The 18,874-nt window shown below is 38.9% G+C and overlaps 1 protein-coding gene across 5 annotated transcripts in view; it reads right to left on the reverse strand.

The window, feature by feature from the left end:
• Nucleotides 1–18,837, reverse strand: part of PRKDC (protein kinase, DNA-activated, catalytic subunit) — an 86,412-nt gene extending 67,575 nt beyond the window's left edge. The window contains exons 1-21 of one of the 5 annotated variants that reach the window (XR_012649786.1): nt 18,628–18,836; nt 17,979–18,055; nt 17,778–17,870; nt 16,862–16,936; nt 15,793–15,901; nt 13,881–13,993; nt 13,098–13,197; nt 12,506–12,561; nt 12,384–12,414; nt 10,625–10,782; nt 10,341–10,487; nt 8,038–8,202; nt 7,211–7,379; nt 5,489–5,538; nt 4,160–4,297; nt 3,724–3,873; nt 3,150–3,265; nt 2,246–2,405; nt 1,206–1,292; nt 713–832; nt 159–318 (exon numbers count right to left, since the gene is read on the reverse strand). Coding sequence is in view for 3 of the 5 variants with exons in the window: in XM_075023261.1 (XP_074879362.1) it covers nt 159–318; nt 713–832; nt 1,206–1,292; nt 2,246–2,405; nt 3,150–3,265; nt 3,724–3,873; nt 4,160–4,297; nt 5,489–5,538; nt 7,211–7,379; nt 8,038–8,202; nt 10,341–10,487; nt 10,625–10,782; nt 12,384–12,414; nt 12,506–12,561; nt 13,098–13,197; nt 13,881–13,993; nt 15,793–15,901; nt 16,862–16,936; nt 17,778–17,870; nt 17,979–18,055; nt 18,628–18,769 (2,416 nt within the window). In the remaining 2 variants the exon portion in view is untranslated. Of the gene's footprint in view, nt 1–158; nt 319–712; nt 833–1,205; nt 1,293–2,245; nt 2,406–3,149; nt 3,266–3,723; nt 3,874–4,159; nt 4,298–5,488; nt 5,539–7,210; nt 7,380–8,037; nt 8,203–10,340; nt 10,488–10,624; nt 10,783–12,383; nt 12,415–12,505; nt 12,562–13,097; nt 13,198–13,880; nt 13,994–15,792; nt 15,902–16,861; nt 16,937–17,777; nt 17,873–17,978; nt 18,056–18,627 lie in introns of those variants that run through there. The other 4 variants (XR_012649787.1, XM_075023261.1, XM_075023262.1 and 1 more) reach the window with 4 other exon arrangements.
• Nucleotides 18,838–18,874: the final 37 nt, after the last annotated feature.

The following is an 18,874-nucleotide window of genomic DNA, read 5'->3' on the forward strand; positions in this document are numbered from 1 at the left end:
AAGAAAAAGGTAAATTTTGGGGTGTAAGAGAAGTTATATTCCAACCACAGAAGCACACAATATAGACAAGAAGTACATCACATCCGTATCTTTAGGCTTAACTATGAAAAAATCATTTTTCTCTCCCTTAAGACTAACAATTTTTTGCCTGTATGTACCTGTAGATGTAGAGTTTTTCAAATAACCATCAAGAAGAGGTAGAACATCCTTGTAGTAAGGTTGCATTATATGTCTGGGGATGTGAGCTGACCAGTCTTCCAAGGCATCCAGTCCCAGATCAGCCATTGGGGTACAGCTAAGGCCCAGCTTAAATGCATTCTACATGTCAAATGTAAAACTATCAGTCTTTCATTTTTATTGACTATCACTATTTAAAGGTTAAAAAAAAAAAAAATATCTTTGAAAGCGTTTAGAGTACAATACATCCTCCTTCTTAATAACTTTTGCCTGCTTAACATCTCACTCAAGATCAGCACAGGAGATATATATTATATTGCAACACAGACATTAACACAGTCAGCTTAGTAGAAAAGCAAATTCTCACAATTTAATTGTCTATCCAAAAAGTCAAGTCATTTGTATTCTATCTTGCTGAAGACAGTAAAAAACTTAATAGTTATCTTAATTGCTCAACAGGATAACAACTTTGCTCCAGAATTTTTCTGCGTGTTTTTGTAAAAAAAAGTATTAGCCGTACATCACTTTGACCCACCTGTAGTGCGGGAATATATGCTTTGATGTCAAGCATGATTATGTCATGTGGTAAAGAGAGCAAAAAATTCAGACAGGATGCCAACAACTCATCCTTATACTGTTTCATTTTTGCTGCAACCTAAAATTCAGATAAACAGATCAAGAACAATCATAAGCCTTTCAAGATCTTGATTTAGCTGTATCAATATCCATGTAAAATAAACAATTCAAAACCAATAGTGGAATCTCATTCACCTGCAGTCAGTTACTGAAAGTATTTAATGTACAATTATACAGTTATTTCTCAGTTGCACCTGAATAGGTGACCAATATACCTCTTCTGACATTAAGTAAAAAACACAGAAAAAGGTCTTAAACCCCCACTTTGCTGCATAATTCAGAGAGATGGAACACCTCTATCATATACGTAAGATTTCTCAGAAGATACAATTTTGATTGAGTCATATATTTTTATATTCAGACTAGAAAAGTTAGCCAGCAAAATCACTTACCTCTTTTCCAAACTTTACAAACAGTGCAAAGCAAGACCTCTTCTCTGGGTCTTCAGGACATTTTCTGAGACTCCTTGGACTGACACCCTACCAAAGAGAAACCAAAAGTCAACAGTATTAAAAAATATAGTACACAGTATAAATATGAAGCCCAAGTTCAACTCAGAATATATATTACTGTCCAACATGAAACTGGCATCAGTGAAAACTTGAAATGTAGGTTTGTTCTTATAGCTTAGAAACTAACATTAATAAGGTGTGCTGAGGGTCAATTTTTTGGAATGTACTTAATATTACCCAAATAAGCAAGATACATATGACTGAAAAATAACTTTTCAATGGCTTAATTTTTTCCTTGTCCACCCACCTAACAAACCATAAAAGAAAAAAACACCTTTAACAGTGGATGTCTAGGTGGCAAGAACGCTGGTGGAATAAGAAAAGGGCAATTCACAACAGCATCTACAGTACAAGCGTCTATGCCAATGAGTTCCCAAATTTGCTTCACTTGGTGCCACTACTAGCAGTGGCAGGGACAGTTCTGGGCTCTGTGGTGGGCTACATACATAATGGGATGAAGCACCATCACTTTACAATAGCTTCGATACCACAAATGGTGCATCCACCAATAGAGCATATTTCCTATGGAAATCAGTAAGTGGAATACAAGTATACCCCAAAAGTTGAGTAATTAAGCCATACATGTCACTGCTGTTCTGGCTAGATTGTTTCTGATATCCAAGCTATCTTCTGTACCATGTGCACTGCAATGGTATTTCCCATCCCTCTGTTCACCCAGCTCAGGATTTCAGAAAGAGCATTACACATGGATGGTGTCTCTTCAGAAACTGGGCTTCTAGTCTAAATTTTTACCTTCTGTGTGCTTGTAACTATGGAGGCATAGGATGCTATAAACATTTGAAACAACAGGGTAACAGTTTCGATGAACTATTTTCCATAGTGCATAAAAGACTATATATAAAGAACTGCACCATCATTAACACAATGTGTTCCCCCTACATCAGGAAAAGAGATCTCACCTCAAAGTATTTTATTTTCTTGGCAATTTTCATTGTAACAGAAAGTAGCTTGTAGAATCCACTAATAAGAGGTAGTCTCGTTGAATGTATAATAAGCTCATAACCAAAGGAATATACCCAAGGGTTAAAGTATTCAACATGCTTCTCTGGAAGTATTTCTCTAAAACAGATGCATAGAAAACATCCCGTGGAACGAAAAGAAAAAAAAAAAAAAAAAAAGAAAAGAAAAGAAAAGAGAAACTGAATAAAATATGTTTCATTTTTTTCAAACTTTCAAGCCAGTCAGCATGAGAAAGAGAAGTATTGCTATAACAGAGCATCTCCAAAAATAGCGAGGGAATAATTACATGCTGCCTTCTGAGGCAAGCATAGGAAGATTTTTATTTTGCTTACAGTGCAAAGCCATTTCTTCCTCATTATATTTCATTATTGAATTTATACAAACACAAACACACATACTCACATACCACATTTCATTACTGAGACTGCAGTATTGCTAGGGGAAATCAACTGGACCTTGACAGGCAAACAATGCTGTGCCTTTCACTTAATGCCCAACACTACTCTATGAAGACTGTATTTCTGGTCTCTGAATTATTTAGGATATATGGTCAGTATAATACTGAAAGTTACAACATATACTGAAAAACAATTACACCCAAATAATGAAAGTGAATGACTTGTCTCCTGTACTCTTTTAAAAAAACTGAGCTGATGAGCTAGTATGTTTTTACCTATGACCCAGACGTCTGAAGCACACTTACTGTCTCCCTGCTAATCACCTTGTACATTTTGAAATATGGTATATGGTCCTAAGACAGAAAGAGGCATCTTAAATAAATCTCACTTCAAATTTCTTCCAATCACTTTGTAACTTCCAAATTACATAAAAACATATTAATACCTGCAGAATTCCACTAGATTTATAAAGGCAATAAAGTCTGTTGGCTTCGTTGGCTGAAGGTTTGAAGTAGGGTCAGAAGTAGGCCCAACCAAAACACTGTCAGTTTCATTTTCATCCTGAAAATAAATATTGAAGGAAGAACACTGGATCTATGACAACATAGAAAGCATTTATACTTTTTTTCCAGATAAACAGCCTGTCTCCTCTTCTTTTTCTAGATGCTACTAGCCAGTCTGACATAGACAAAGGACTAATAATTGACACATTAATAATTCAAAGAAATAATAAGGGATGTTTGCTTCTAAGGAAAAAGCAAGTAGGAAAATGAAAACCACTAGATGCCAGAGAAAGGAGTCTAAAATAACAGATTCTGTGAACTTCTACCAATGCCAGTGTTTCCATCTCCTAACACTGCAATGCGATATTCAGAAATATGAAGTAAAACATTTTGTCTAGTATGAATGTTACTTTAAGGACACTATAAGGAGCTATCTAAGCATAATAAAAGCAAAACAGAACGTGATTTTGGTTCCCCCACAACAGCACAATTAACGGTCAAGTCATCAGGTCTCACCTGTTCATTAACATCCAGTTTCTGAACAGTCAGGTCCAATTTCTCAATAATCTTCAAAATAGATTTTATAAGTTCATCATATAGCAAGCGATTCAGGGACTGCAGTGGTGAATTTGCAGTAAGAAAGTTTTCATCTTCAAAACCACATTCCTTTGCAGGAGAAAAAAAGTTATGTTTCAAAACACCAATGAAAATTATTTCTTGAATTCACAAACCAAGATTTGAATGATCCAGAAAATCCAGCTTTACACATTTCTCAGCTATGGAAGCCTAAATTCATGCCTGTTTAATTTATTTATCAGCCACTAAATCCAAGTAAAACCAGGAAACAATTCTTCCACAGCATGACATTTGGAAAAAGTCTAGGGTTAGAAAAGCAGTGGTAAGACTCAGGACTATGTTTCCTTTTTTATTTCCACGTTAACTATGCTTTTACCTTCATTGTGTCACAGTTCAGTAGACTTCTAAAGAGAGACAGATAGTCCTTACATGTTGGTACTTTCCACCTCCCTGTCCCAACCTCTCCAGCTTCACGGGATTCTTCTGCTCCAGAAGCTTCCTTTCCCGAAAAATCCTGAAAGTACACAATATTTTTCAGAAACACTGCTGTGGTGGGTTGACCTTGGCTGGATGCCAGATGCCCACCAAGCTGCTCTATCACTCGCCTCCTCAGCAGGATGGGGGAGTAAGGGGGAGGGGAGAAAATAAGATGGAAAAAAACTTATGGGTCAAGATATAGGCAGTTTAATAAAGCAGAAGCAAAGGCCGCATGCAGAATCAAAGGCAAACAAAAGATTGGTTCTCTACTCCCCATCAGCATGCGATGTCCAGCCACTTCCCAGGAAGCAGGCCTTCAGTATGCATAGCGGTTGCTCCGAAAGACAAACATTGTAATCCTCCTCCTTTCTCCTAGCTTTTATTGCTGAGCAGATGTCCCATGGTCTGGAATATCCCTTTGGTCAGTTTGGGTCAGCTGTCCTGGCTGTGTCCCCTCCCAAGATCTTGCTCACCCTCCCAGCCTGTTGGTGAGGGGGGAATGTTGGACACACAGCGTGATGCTGTGTGAGCGCTGCTCAGCAGTAGCCAGAACACTGGTGTGTTACCAACACCTTTCTAGCTACAGATACAAGCACAGCTTCGTGAGGGCTGCTATGGGGAAAATTAACTCCACCTCAGTCACACCCAATACAACTGCCTATGTAACTACCTGACCCAAGCTAAAACACAACGTAAAATTACTTCTGCAGGTAGAAACACAAAATGTTTAGCTTAATCAGTCAATCTGAAAAGAGCACAAAACAACCAGCTCCTTTCAAAAAAACCTCTAAAGTTCTTCTCCTTCTAGTCATCAGTTATTTGAGAAACTCTGTAGTTATCCTGCTGCACAGGATTAAAAAGCTCCAAAATCCTCCCTTAACACAAACATTCAGTAAAACTTTGAAAGTGTCCAAAATTTCTTAACCTGGAAGAAAGTTGGATGACTTTAATTACAACCTACTTTGTTACAGACAACCTGAGCAAACAAGAACTGCAGAGAACAAAAGTCTATTTCCTGACATTTTTTTCACTCGGTACAAGAGGCACATCCTTATGCTGAGCAGATGTAGGGACTAGAGACTAATAACAACTGGGCCACAATTCAAACTGGACAGTACTATTTTTGTTTCTTTGGACCTTTCCCTGTTTCCTGGGCTAGATCTTCAAGAACTGGAATGCATACTTTAGGAACCTAGATGAAATAAGTATGTTTAAAAAGTTATTTTACCTTTGAAAACGTGATCGGCTTGGAGAAGATTCTGATTAATCCCTGATGCACTGAAACAAACAAAAAATTTGCCAGAAAAGACTTAAAAAGGCACAGCATCCATATCACTCGTGTTAGCAATTAATTAAATCAGCCTTCTATTTTCTATATTCTGTCAGGATGAGGGAGAGGCAAAAGAACACCGATTTTTTCTTAAGGACAAACATAACCAAAGCCAGAGCCATAACTCTAGGATGTTTCACAGGGAACCAGTTTTGAACTTGCTTCTTACTACTGTTTCTCAATACTGCTTTGACTTTTTCCTGACTGAATGCAGTAATGACCAAGGCATTGCCCATAACGCACATATTGAAAAAGGCAACAATTCCCAATGACTCTCACAGACATAGACTTAGGATCTCCCTTCCAGCATGGTGCTTGGGTGCACCACATCCCAAATCAAGAACATAAAAAACAATGAAAATGCCACAGCAACAGAGAAAAGCCACCATAAATAAAAGAAATTAAAAATATTTTCTGAAAATCATTATAATGAAATGTCAGCATGCTGGAGGCTACTGGAATTGTCAGCTACCAATGCTGACATATTCATTATTACATTCGCAGGACTGTATCTGACTAACCACATATTTGGAATTTTCATTTGTATTATGTACAAGTTCCAGGGCATAAAAAGATTGTATTTCTAATAGAGATGACACTCATCCTACTGTCTGTAATATTTTGTACGGGTAGCTGAAAGGGTATTTGTCCTGGTTTTGGCTGGGATAGAGTTAATTTGTCTTTCTAGTCGCTGGGATAGTCCTATGTTTTGGATTTAGTATGAGAAGAATGTTGATAACACACTGATGTTTTCAGTTGTTGTTAAGCAGTGTTTAGACTAAGTCAAGGATTTTTCAGCTTCTCATGCCCAGCCTGCAAGAAGGCTGGAGGGGCACAAGAAGTTGGGAAGGGACACAGCCAGGACAGCTGTCCCAAACTTGCCAAAGGGATATTCCATACCATGTGATGTCATGTCCAGTATATATAAACTGAGGGGAGTTGGCCCGGGGTGGGGCAGGGAGGATGGCTTCTCTGGAACTAACTGGGCATCGGTTGGTGAGTGTTGAGCAATTGCATTGTGCATCACTTGTTTTGTATATCCCAATTCTTTTATTTTTATTATTGTTATTATTACCATCATTATTGTCTTCCTTTCTGTCCTATTAAACTGTTCTTATCTCAATCCACAAGTTTTACTTTTTTTTTTTCCCTTGATTCTCTACCCCATCCCACTGGGTGGGGGGGGAAATGAGTGAGCAGCTGCGTGGTCCTTAGTTGCTGGCTAGGTTAAACCACGACAGTATTGAACAGATTTTTGTACATTTTTTTCTGTGAAACCCCTTTCTCCCCACAATCCTTCAGAACAGGAACGTCAGTCTTACGTCTAAACAGATTATCACAAAAATATATTCTCCTGCCCTTGATGATAGCCACTCTGTCATCCAAAACAGTTGTTAAATGTATTCCTTAAGTGATTTAACAATGGATATTGAAAAATAACACAATGAGAACCCTAAATCTCCATTATCAGAGGACAGAACAAGCTTCCTTTTTGACCCCAAATGGCTATTCCACATACCTCTTAGAACCAGTTGATCAATTTAGGGGAAAAAAAAAAATCTAAACCAAAAAACCCACAACTCCCAAAAAACCACAATGAAGTTAGTATCACAGACTCACCCACAGTGCTAATAAAACTCCAGAGAACTGGACCTTTTCCTGAGAGGGCTAGAAATACCTTTATTATAGATCTGCAGCACAAGAACTGCATTTTTTCACTGTACTGTGGAAAACTATTGATCTGCAGCACAACTAGATGTTCAAGAACTGGAGTGTATACTTCAGGAATCTAGAAGAAAAAACCAAAACACCCATCATGCAAAGACAATGATTATAACTCAGTATCGATATGAAGATTAGTGCTTCAGTAGAACCAGTCTTAAGCTTATTAGAAAAGTACCAATTTAATTAAACAATAACAACCCAGAAGTATAATCTGTTCATCCTTAAAAATCTGAATACAGAATGCAAGTGAGTCTCTTCCCTGCCCCAACCTTACTTCCCAGCTCCAGCTAGGATCCAGAAATCGTGGAACACAGACAGAATAGCGTCAGAGGAAAATCAAAGTATCAGCCTCAGAGAACATGCTAAGTGTCAGTACCGAAAGAAAAAGCAGCAACAGAGTGATATAAACACGTAAAGAGAAGGATAAGGGTAGGTCCAAATAAATAGCTTCGCCTAAAATAAATAAAAACCTATTCACATTTGGCTATCTTGGTTTTCACTATAATGCACTGTAGCATTTTCTTTATTCAAATCAAATCCAATAAAGTATTCTCATAATATTCTTCCCATCCCCTAGAAGCTAAATGTCATCGTATTTCAGACAAAGGAACACCTTCTATCATAGGTAAGTTCACAGATACTACCTCCTTATACATCCATAGCACCACCACCCCCCCCCCCCAAAAAAAAAAAAAGACTGGTACTTTAGATACTCCACTTACTGTATCTATATGGAATATCACACTTGCAATGGACTGGAGGAAACTTGGTAGCTGATACAGATGGTCATCCATTGTTTCTGCTTCTGTGAGGTACATTTGCTTACAACGCTGAAGGAGCTCAACATACATGTCATCAACATCCTTAGAATGTATAGCTTTACAGGGCTTACAGAGAGAAAATAAAACACTGATTTAACAGCTTTGTACAGCCAAGCAAACATATGCTGTAGCACTAAAACCCAGCCAAGTCTTCACTGAATCATAATAAGAACAATCTTTAAAAATTTTCCAGGAACTTAATGCATCTGAATACACTAACTTTAAGTATTCTACTTGCTACATGGATGAGAAACATGGTACCTGCAATGAACTAAAATAATAGTTCACCGATGCAGTGTAATTTACTATAAGAGTACTTGAACTTTCAGTGACATATGATATCAAATCCAGCCTAAAAAGCATGGAGTTTGGCTGTAAATATCTTAAAAATAGCATTATAGATGCTAATATTTACTTATATTTTGACCTAGCTGCATTAAAGTGGACTACCTTAATGGGGCGTAACACATAATCATTCACAGGCTACTACTATTTAACATTTAACCCAGCAGCTCAAATTCTGAACTTTTATTGTGCTGGGATCTATACAGAGGATAAAAACTACTCTTAAACTAATGAAAAAGCAGAAAGCATCCCAAACAGTACTAGAGGGTATGTAATAATGCTTACAGATTTCTAAAGAATGATTTGTAAATCACAGTATTTAGCATGAGCAAGGTCAAAAAGCAGTCTTTGTGGAAAAGGAACCAGGAACAAGGTCACAGGCAAGAACTGTAGTAGGGAACTAACCATGGAAAAAGAATGGGCTGATTTAGGTAATGACAGAATACAATAATTAGGCTAAAGGTTGAATCTAGTCTGTCTAAAAACATGCTGACAAAATAAAGACTACCCATTTATCATTTGTAGAACTGGAAGTATTACTTTAAAATTATTTTAGTGATTAGACAGCAAAATAAATACTCTGCCTTGAAACTGAATCAATCACTGAACTTGTGTTCAGGCTAAGGTCACTACTTGCATTAGCAGCAAGACTCTACTTCCTTACAGCCTAGCACCTGATGCTTGGCCAAGGTTTAGTCTAAACACACTAACAACTATTAGTGTGTCTTAACATATTAAAGATTTATAGGTATGGGAGCATTAAGATCCCTTTTTCCTGTTAAGATCTGCAGTATTATGTCCATATTTACATTATGCAGTTTTAATTAACTTCTTGTGCTCTGTAACAGATATTTTTAAGAAGGTTCTTTCAATTCAGTAATTTGAAATATTTCATTTTTTCTGGAAAAAATACCTTTAACTGAATTCCTTTCCAGCTCGTATCATAGAAGAGGAAGACTAGGTTTCAACAAAGCATGTTGAAAATTCTACAAAACAAATGCACTCTGCTCAAAAGGCAGCAAAGTGGAAAGGATTCAGCTAGTAACCAGCTATTCCATCACATTTCCTAACCTTCTCTAAATAACCTTTGAGATTATTTAACCTAATCTTCCCCGCCCCCCCCCCCCCTCCAAAAACAAGTCTAGAATTTTGTTATATAAAAGCTGGGGTACCACCATCAAGCACATAGGTTGCAGATACATAAACACCACCTTTTCTTTATAGAACCTTAACTTTATTGTTATATTGCCATATTAATTGACTGCTGACAAAAATTGGAAGCTGGTTCTTAACAGTGCTTCCTGACAAACATACCTGCCCTTCACATATGTATATAAGCATGGTTTAGGTTTTTTGTTTTGTTTTGTTTTTTTAATTTGCAGTTGTTTCACAAATTACCTCCTAGTGTCCTGCAGTCAGCAGTGCATTTTGGATGTTCTGACAGATTCCTGCTCTGTAGGAAACATATCTGAACTGCTTCCAGAGCAGAGCTGGCCTGGATTCTGCAGTCTAAACGCAGACAGATCTAACAAGGTATTGTCTGTACTTAAGTGATTAAGCATATCCTCAAGTTTTGTGACAGCTGTATATGAAGGCTCTTTTTTTCCCCACTTCAAAACTAGTGCACAAGCAGTAGTAACTACAACCTTCAATGCTGCAAGTGGTCCCACTAAATACAGTATGCGTTTCAATAACTTTCAACCACAACGTGTTTTACAGTATAGTTAAGTTCAACACTTAATCCAGAAACAGGAGCATTCCCTATATAACAAGCTGTGTAAAATTGTAAAATGAATGGTATATGAATTCATTCATCCATTCAGCATGCTCCTTTATCAGAGTAAGTTTCCTGCACATACTGCTGCAAAAAGCCCATATCCACGAATGGCAATGGACAACTCTTTGCTGCTCGAATCTGTTCTTCTGATGATTCCATAGAACTGCTCCATGAAGAACTGCAACTTGCTCTTGTGTAGCTCTGCATCCTTAGCTACCATTAAAGAAATCTGTAAAGCAGATACAAAACCAAAGAAAATAATTATTTATTAAACAGATTCACTTAACTTCCAAGCGCTAAATATTCCCACTACTCAAGAAATTTCACTTTTTTTTAGCATCAGAGATCCCAGTAAAGTTACAATACCTGCTTGAGGAATGATTCTAGTGCAGAATGACTGGCTTTCTTCAGCTCCTGATTTGTGTGGCCACACCATTTACACATTGCTTCAAAGAGGGTGACATAGTTGTCCAGCAGCAAGGCACCAAACTGAGCAGCATGCCATCTGAACAACTGTAAACCAGCTGTAATTTAAAAACAATTCTCATTAAAACCCAAACTTATATTCCACTTTCCAAAAACAGACCAGACTATAAAAGTCCACATTAGGACTTTAGGTAGGTATACCTACCATGACTGGAGGGTATGAAAGGTATTCTTCTAGCCATTACAGTATCAGTATCCAAACATTAAGAACTTAAGCATAAAAATAACCCTCCAAAATCCTCTTTTTTAATGTACACCACTATGGAAAGCACAGCTGTGTTCTGAAGTAATTTACTGTCCTGGTTTCAGCTGGGATAGAGTTAACTGTCTTCCTAGTAGCTGGTACAGTGCTATGTTTTGAGTTCAGTATGAGAAGAATGTTGGTAACACTGAAGTTTTCAGTTGTTGCTCAGTAGTGTTTAGTCTAAAGTCAAGGATTTTTCAGCTTCTCATGCCCAGCTAGTGAGAAAGCTGGAGAGGCACAAGAAGTTGGCACAGGACACAGCCAGGGCACCTGACCCAAACTGGCCAACGGTGTATTCCATACCATGGGACGTCCCATCTAGTATAGGAACTGGGGAGTGGGGGGGGGAAATCACTGGCTTGGGGCCTAACGGGGCGTCGATTGGTGGGTGGTGAGCAATTGCACTGCGCATCATTTATACATTCCAATCCTTTCATTATTGCTGTTGCCGTTTTATTAGTGTTATCATTATTAGTTTCTTCTTTTCTGTTCTATTAAACTGTTCTTATCTCAACCCACAAGTTGTACTTCTTTTGCCGATTTTCTCCCCCATCCCACTGGGTGGGGAGGCAGTCAGTGAGCGGCTGCGTGGTGCATAGGTGCTGGCTGGGGTTAAACCACGACATTTACATTAACAGTGAAAAAGAAAGGGACTTTACTGGTTACAAAAAATAATACTCGATCACACAATTCACAAGGATTTGGTTTCTGTGGTCAGGACATATTGCTCAAGTCCCCTCCTCCACCAAACTGTGATGCAGACAAATAAAGAATTCAGAATGCAGGTAATTTCACAATCCCAAATATAAGCATAAATGAAATTTCAAGATCCTTAATAAATTCTTTTTTTTTTGGCAGACTATCCTTAAAGAGTTGCCATGGGCCTAGTACCCAAACCTTGCATTTTTGCGATTTCTGCATAAGCCACTCACATTTCATAGACCAATTTCTCATTTTCTTCATGAACTTCATTTGTTCCAAATTCTTCCCCTTCTTCCAGTGAAATTCCCCTTCTCTTCCTATTTTTTTTCCTTTAACCCAACCCACCGTCTTCTCTTTTCTCCTCATTTGCTACATTCCTCTTCTTTCTACTCCTACCACAATTCCCTTCTCATACCAGGGTTTTGTATGACTCCAGAGGGGCAAATGGCATACAGTGTAAAGCTGCTGTTCACAAGCTGATTAGACCTTGCCTAGTTTAACCAAATACATGTTTAACTCTTTAGATTCCAACTTAAAAGTACACCAGCTTTGCTCCCTGATCAGCTTAGAATACTGAAGACTAGAGCCATCTGAAGACAGCCAGTAGAGAATAAACAAATCCAGACAGAAGACACCACTGTATGCATGTATGGTATCCACCTCAGCACGAACTGAAATAATTTACAATCTTACCTAGTTGTACTGCGTATCGCTTCTGATCAACCTGTAATATCAGAAAAGGTTTGTCATATGTGATTTTTTTCTTTATAGGGCTAATTCGTTTATGCAAAACAATTAACATGTGGCAGATTTACCTGTGGGCTAATTGCCTTCACTGCAAAATCAAAAATCTCCTTTGCAGTCTGCGGATCTGTGAAACAATCCAGTAATGAGTATTTCACTATCGACACACAAGAGGTAGACTGAAGACAAAGATATTTTTATCCAAAGCTTGGTATGAAGTAGTAATATGGAAAGCCTTACATATCTCATTTTAAGAGGCAGAGACACTTTTTCCTGAAATACTCTTAAATCTGAAAAAAACTGTACATCTATATTCATTGATTTTTCTGAATACCCATGTTTTAACACACAAGTCTCTTGTAAGGGAAACACATCTCTGTACAAACCACACTCCAGCTTCAGTGTGGCGCTTTCAGCTGCCCAATCACTGGTAGAAAATAGCACTTCAAACATTTATGTACAGAAACACACTGATGAAGCCACTCCACACAAAGACAGACAAGGCCCATGTAGCTGGATAGGCCTTGCTTTTGCATAAACCATCTACCAGTGGGGAAATTTTCATTCTGAGTTCACAGCGAGAAATGGTGCTGCTTGCTGGCTGTATAATGATTAAAATATATCCAATTGTATGACTGTCTTTCACACAGAAAAAGCACATACCTTCGTCCACAGATTTGGTAAAGTTGTACATGAGTGCAACCAAACCCCTCAGACATCCTGCTACAATAGGTAGCTTGGGTCCCCTTGTAGCTGATGTCATCTAAAAAAAGTGGGAATTGAAAAAATATTATCCTCAAGCTAATATAAATTTACACCAAGGTTTCCCAGTTCCTGTACGTGTAGATAAAATAACACATTCCAACTTAATACAGTTATGTCAGCACTTGCAACTATGAACATAAGCCCACAGCAACATCTCCTCAGAGGTTTCCTATCATTGGGGGGGGGGAGTTTAACTACAGAAGCATAATAAATCCTTTGAAAAGCATGAAGTATGTTCCACCAAGAACTTGCATAGCAGAACTTAGATAACACACACTAATGTCTTAAAAGTGCAGAATATAGGAAAGTACAGTTCAGCAGAACTGTGACATTTACTTGAAGTGCAAGGATTTTGCAGCTAGTAGAGATCAAATCAGAAGCTACCAGTGCATGGCACTGTAACTTTTCTTGGGCACTACTGCAGTGATCATCACATGCCATCTTTTCTCACAGTAAATTGGTTCATTCATTGTCACCGAGAGCCTTGAATTTTTACTTTGAAAGCTTCTCAGAACCAGAGAACACAAACTTTAACAGTCCTTAAGGAAGCATTTATAATTGTCCAGTTAGATTGCCTACAAACTGTGCTAGTTACAATAGTATTCCAACATACAGTGCTACACACCTCAAAGGAAAAAAAACAAAGCAATGCGAGAGTCTGAAAAGAAATTCCAATCATACCTGTGTTTTAAGCTCTCCCAAATAAGCTCGGAATAGCTTTTCAGAATTGTTAATCATGTCACTAGGCTGGACCTCTCCCAAAACTCCCAAAAGCTCATAAATCTTCTCCAGTACTAGAAAGTAGTTTAATATTATCAAATATTAATTACTGAAATCATTACTTTGACATTTCCATTGCAATTTCTATGTAACTTGCAACCATGAAAAAACCATCCCTGATGGTTTAATTTTAATTGGTGATTAGCCTACAGGAAAGACAGCTCTTCATGATGTACATACATATATACACATATGTATCTACATACTACGATGCGAGATGCATCCTCCTCTCACATTAATAAGTTAAACACATTTACTCTTTTTAAACATGGCTTAGAAAACTGATTAATAAAGGCCATATCCACTGAGGAAGCATTTGCTACTAATCCAAGTTTGCTACTGGCCTTGAGGTTATGCTGGGTCTTTTAATTACCATCAGGGTTAGAATCATAGAATCATTTAGGTTGGAAAAGACCTTCAAGATCATCCATGCCCACTAAACCATGTTCTGGAGTACCCCATCTACTCGCTTTTTGAATACCTCCAGGGATGGTGACTCAACCACTTCCCTGGGCAGTCTATTCCAATGTCTGACAACCCTCTCAGTAGAGAAATTTTTCCTAATATCTAATCTAAACCTCCCCTGCAGCAACCTGAGGCCATTTCCTCTCCTCCTATCTCCAGCCACCTGACAGAAGAGACCAGCACCCACCTCACTACAACCCCCCTTCAGGTAGTTGTAGAGAGCAATAAGGTCTCCCCTCAGCCTCCTTTTCTCTAGGATAAACAACCCCAGTTCCCTCAGCCGCTCCTCATAAGACTTGTGCTCCAGGCCCCTCACCAACTTGGTTGACCTTCTTTGGACACGCTCCAGCACCTCAATGTCTTTCTTGTAGTGAGGGGGCCAAAACTGAACACAGGACTTGAGGTGCGGCCTCACCAGTGCCCAGTACAGGGGAACAAGGTTGGTTAAGGCCAACAGTTTCTAGGCTTGAGTTTAGACTAAAGGGTTCTACACAGGCACAGCAAGTTTTGTGAGGGCTAGTCCTGTCAAGTCAAGATTTCAGCTGTAACTAGCCAAGATGATCAAACTAGAGCTCATATTAGTATGTTTAACATCATAAGTAACATAATTAGACAAGGCAGGAACTGATGAGCTCACATTAGGGGTGAGCAATGCAGGAACTATCACACTAAAACAGCAGCTCTTAGGACAAAACTGGCCAGGGTTAGAATAAGGTTACAAAGAGCTTTAGCAACCGAGTTGGGGTTTACGTGAACTTTGACAGGGACGGGCAGCCTCTACTTTTGAAAAGAGCACCCACTAGAAGGACCAGGACTACTCTTAAGGCTCAAAGTTACAGGGGTATGTGTGTTTATAGTTATAAAACAGGTATAAGAGTAACTTCAAAAGTTCAGCTACACCAGGTTCGCACTGAACTTGGGGGGGGGGGGGGGCAGGGCGGGAAATCTAAGAGCCTAGCAAAGTTAAGGTGGTTAACAACAAGAAAGCTGGAATTACTTTCAGGATTTAGCATTCAGGAACTAATAACAATTAAACACACAAATACTCTTATGTTGGGAATCTTCAACCAGACCTATGCTTAAATTCAGTACGAACTGCCACTACTAAATCCAATTACATGGATTTCTCCTGCATGTTAGCTCATAGATATATACAGGTCTGCTAAGAAGCAGCTAACTGCATGATCATGATCAGAAGACCTAAATAAATTTTACTAGCTCTAAAACATGACAGCTACCATTTTTAAACACACTTGCCATGGGAATAACAATTATACATTTCCATGGGGTATAATCCAACAAAACTGTAAATAAAACAAAGGACACTGACAGAAAAACTAAAGCCTACCTGTATCAGCAACTTTACTTTTTGTGGCAAGTTCCCCATAAAATTTATTAAATATCTCCCCAACTTTCATTTCTTCCATCAGACAGGAACGTCGTAAACTTTGGAGCAACTAAGATAGATTTAAAAAAAAATAATGAAAATTTAGGAAAGTCATTAATATGACTACAACAATCCTACTTGGTCTAAATAAAAACACAGTTCAGATGTGTACCTTCAGCTTAAGTATGCTATTCAAAGAAAGAGATTTAAGGTGACCAGTCCAGGAAAAGAATATTGGCATGAAATCTACTTGAACAACAAACTACCTTCCTATATATCTATAAACATAAAATTCATTATTATTAATGTATATTATAGATCATCTACATGAAAATTATATGCAGTATAGTTTTATATATACATATATATATATCTACATATATAAAAACCCCACAAGAGCATAGGCTTACCAAGTCTGCAGTAGCCTTTGTCATATTGTATTTCTCTCCCTGCTGCTATAAAGACAATCCAATTCACAGAACTGACTCAGAATAACTCAGAAGGGAGTTTTGTTTCTCATAAACAGAACTAAGTAGGTACAAAAGTATTTGGAAAACAAAGGTCTAATGCATTCTAAGGAAGCACGTTATGAAATTACTTTCTCACATAGTAATAAAACTTCTGAAAAAGAGTCCTTCTCCTCCTCCACGCCTTTCACATACTGTGTTTAATATATTATAATATTATGTATTAATACATAGTATTTTAAAGTAAGAATACAGTTGAACTGCAAAATTTCTCCTTAAAGAAACATAATAAAGAGGGTGAGAGAAGATCTGCAACTGCCCACAGAACAATCAAGTCTTACTCTAGCAGATGAAGGAATGACATGCTCACATTGAAGTAACCTACTGGAGGTATATCAAAGACAATCTGTTGTTAAAACACATCTATTACTAACATCTAAATATTACACTATCACTATTCTCTTGCTACTGCAGATTTTCTGCGTGATATAGAACAACTATAGTAATACAGCAGATTTTCTATTCTTTCTAGGAACAAGAGAGATTTACAAAATGCGTTTTACCTTAATCAGAAGTTCCAGAGCTGGGATTTTACATTTGGCTGCTCTCTCTTTTGTATAAACACCAATACAAGTTTGCTAGATAGGAAAGAAAAGGGAGATTATAATACTCCTAAGTAGGGAAGTGAATTCAAAGATAACAAGGTATTCATCTACCTCTTTAAAGTATCTGTTCCTAACAAGTTTAAGGTTTTTTAAAAAAGACTAAACCAATAAAAATATTCAGTCCTGAAAGTCACCTCGCTGACAACACTGCAGTACTGTCTGACATAATAACAAATCCCAGCTCATGCAAAGAAAGTGCAGTTTCTGGAATAAAAGGCACATATAGCAAATTTTCTGCCTCTGTACTATCATTCCTTACAATACATAGCTACTAATTTGAGAACAGAAAGTGCAGTGGTGCAGTCAAGCCTTTCTATGCAAAACAGTATTATTCAGCAATCTAGACTTAAGGAACCTCATTTTTAGAGGTAGTGCAGTTTCCACCAATTTCTGTGTATATTGCAAAAGTAACAACTTTGCAGGAGAAATTTTTTTTTTTTTAAATCGGTATTTAAAATTAACCATCACCTATACAAACATTTAAAATACTACACTGAAACTATGAATTTAGTCTGTATAAATTAAAAGTAATAACTATTATTTTCAGTATCAATAACTTATTTTCAAAATTAATACCCATTATGTTCTATAAAGAGAAGTTAATAAAATTAAGTCCATAGTTGAAGAAACAATTCCACACTTCTCTGCTGTATGAATTACAGTTTAAGTCAATCAAGTTATTTCAGCTCTAACAAGAGCACTAGAGAGGAGCAGGGCAGACTGGGAGGGTGAAGGATAGTTACGGTATGAGAACCACCAGAATCATTTCAACCATTTGGCAAAGACCTTTAGGAAATAATTTTCCTTTACCCACCTTAATATTACGGGCATAAGGATGAACTTTGTCACCAACTTTTTCCATAAAGACACAAAGAAACTTCAATGCTTCTTCCCTGCAATCTCGAAACTGAAGCGTTACAAAAAAAAAAAATAAAATTTAGTTTTAACATGTATAGTGTAACATGCTGTTCCTGTAACACTACCTCAACATTTCTTTCAAAGTTTGCTAACTTACCTCCTCGATGCTGAGGGATCTGTGGATAAAGACAAGTAAGCCATGCTCTTGGGAAAACACCAGAGACAGGTGCAGCGCTGCAGGGAAGCAAAACAACCCATCAGGCGGTTGGTTTCCTCTCTAGAGCAGGCAGGGCTGGACACCACTCAGCCCATCACCTTGCACAGAACACCTTGGACAGGACTGATGCTTGTCAGCAGAAAAACCACAACTTAAAGTGGGTGCCTCCAGCCTCCCCACGGACTCTGGCCCAGGCTCTGCACCTCTGACCAGACGCCAGGGCCGGGCCAAAGCCAACCTGGGGGCAGGTCGGGGCAGGCACCGCAGTATTTTTACCAAGGTAAATGGTTATCTGGGGCAAGAGACCGTCCACTCCCCCGAAAGCAACCCTTTACGCCAAGCCAGCAGCCCTCAAGTGTCGTGTTGACCGAAGAACTGGGCGGGGACAGACAGACATACAGACAGACCCCCCCCCCCCCTTTCCCGCGGGACCACCGGTCTGGTATGTTCCCCACCACCACTGACGAGCCCTCCCCAAGCTGAGCAGCTGCTGTTTTAAAGTCACCAGCGAGGGAGCAGCCGCCCAGGCCTCACTTAGAGCCCCTGAGGCCCCCCTGCCCCCACGGCCGGACCGGGCCCGAGGGCGCACCTTGCGCGCCGCTCGCCAGGCTGGTGAGGCAGGTCTCCCCCAGGCTGCGGAGCAAGCTGTAGCCGTGCAGGGCGGCGCTGGCGGTATCGCCGAGCTGCAGGCAGCGGTGCAGCTGGTGCAGGCATTCCTGGACGCCGGCCATGCTGCCCCAGGCCGGCAGCACAGGCAGCGGAACGGCGGCAGGAGGAAGCGGGCGCGAAGGACCCGCCCCCGGCCGGATCCAACACAGCCAGCCGGGGGAGGGGGG

This window comes from Buteo buteo, chromosome 3 (genome assembly GCF_964188355.1).
Source record: "Buteo buteo chromosome 3, bButBut1.hap1.1, whole genome shotgun sequence".
NCBI lineage: Eukaryota > Metazoa > Chordata > Aves > Accipitriformes > Accipitridae > Buteo > Buteo buteo.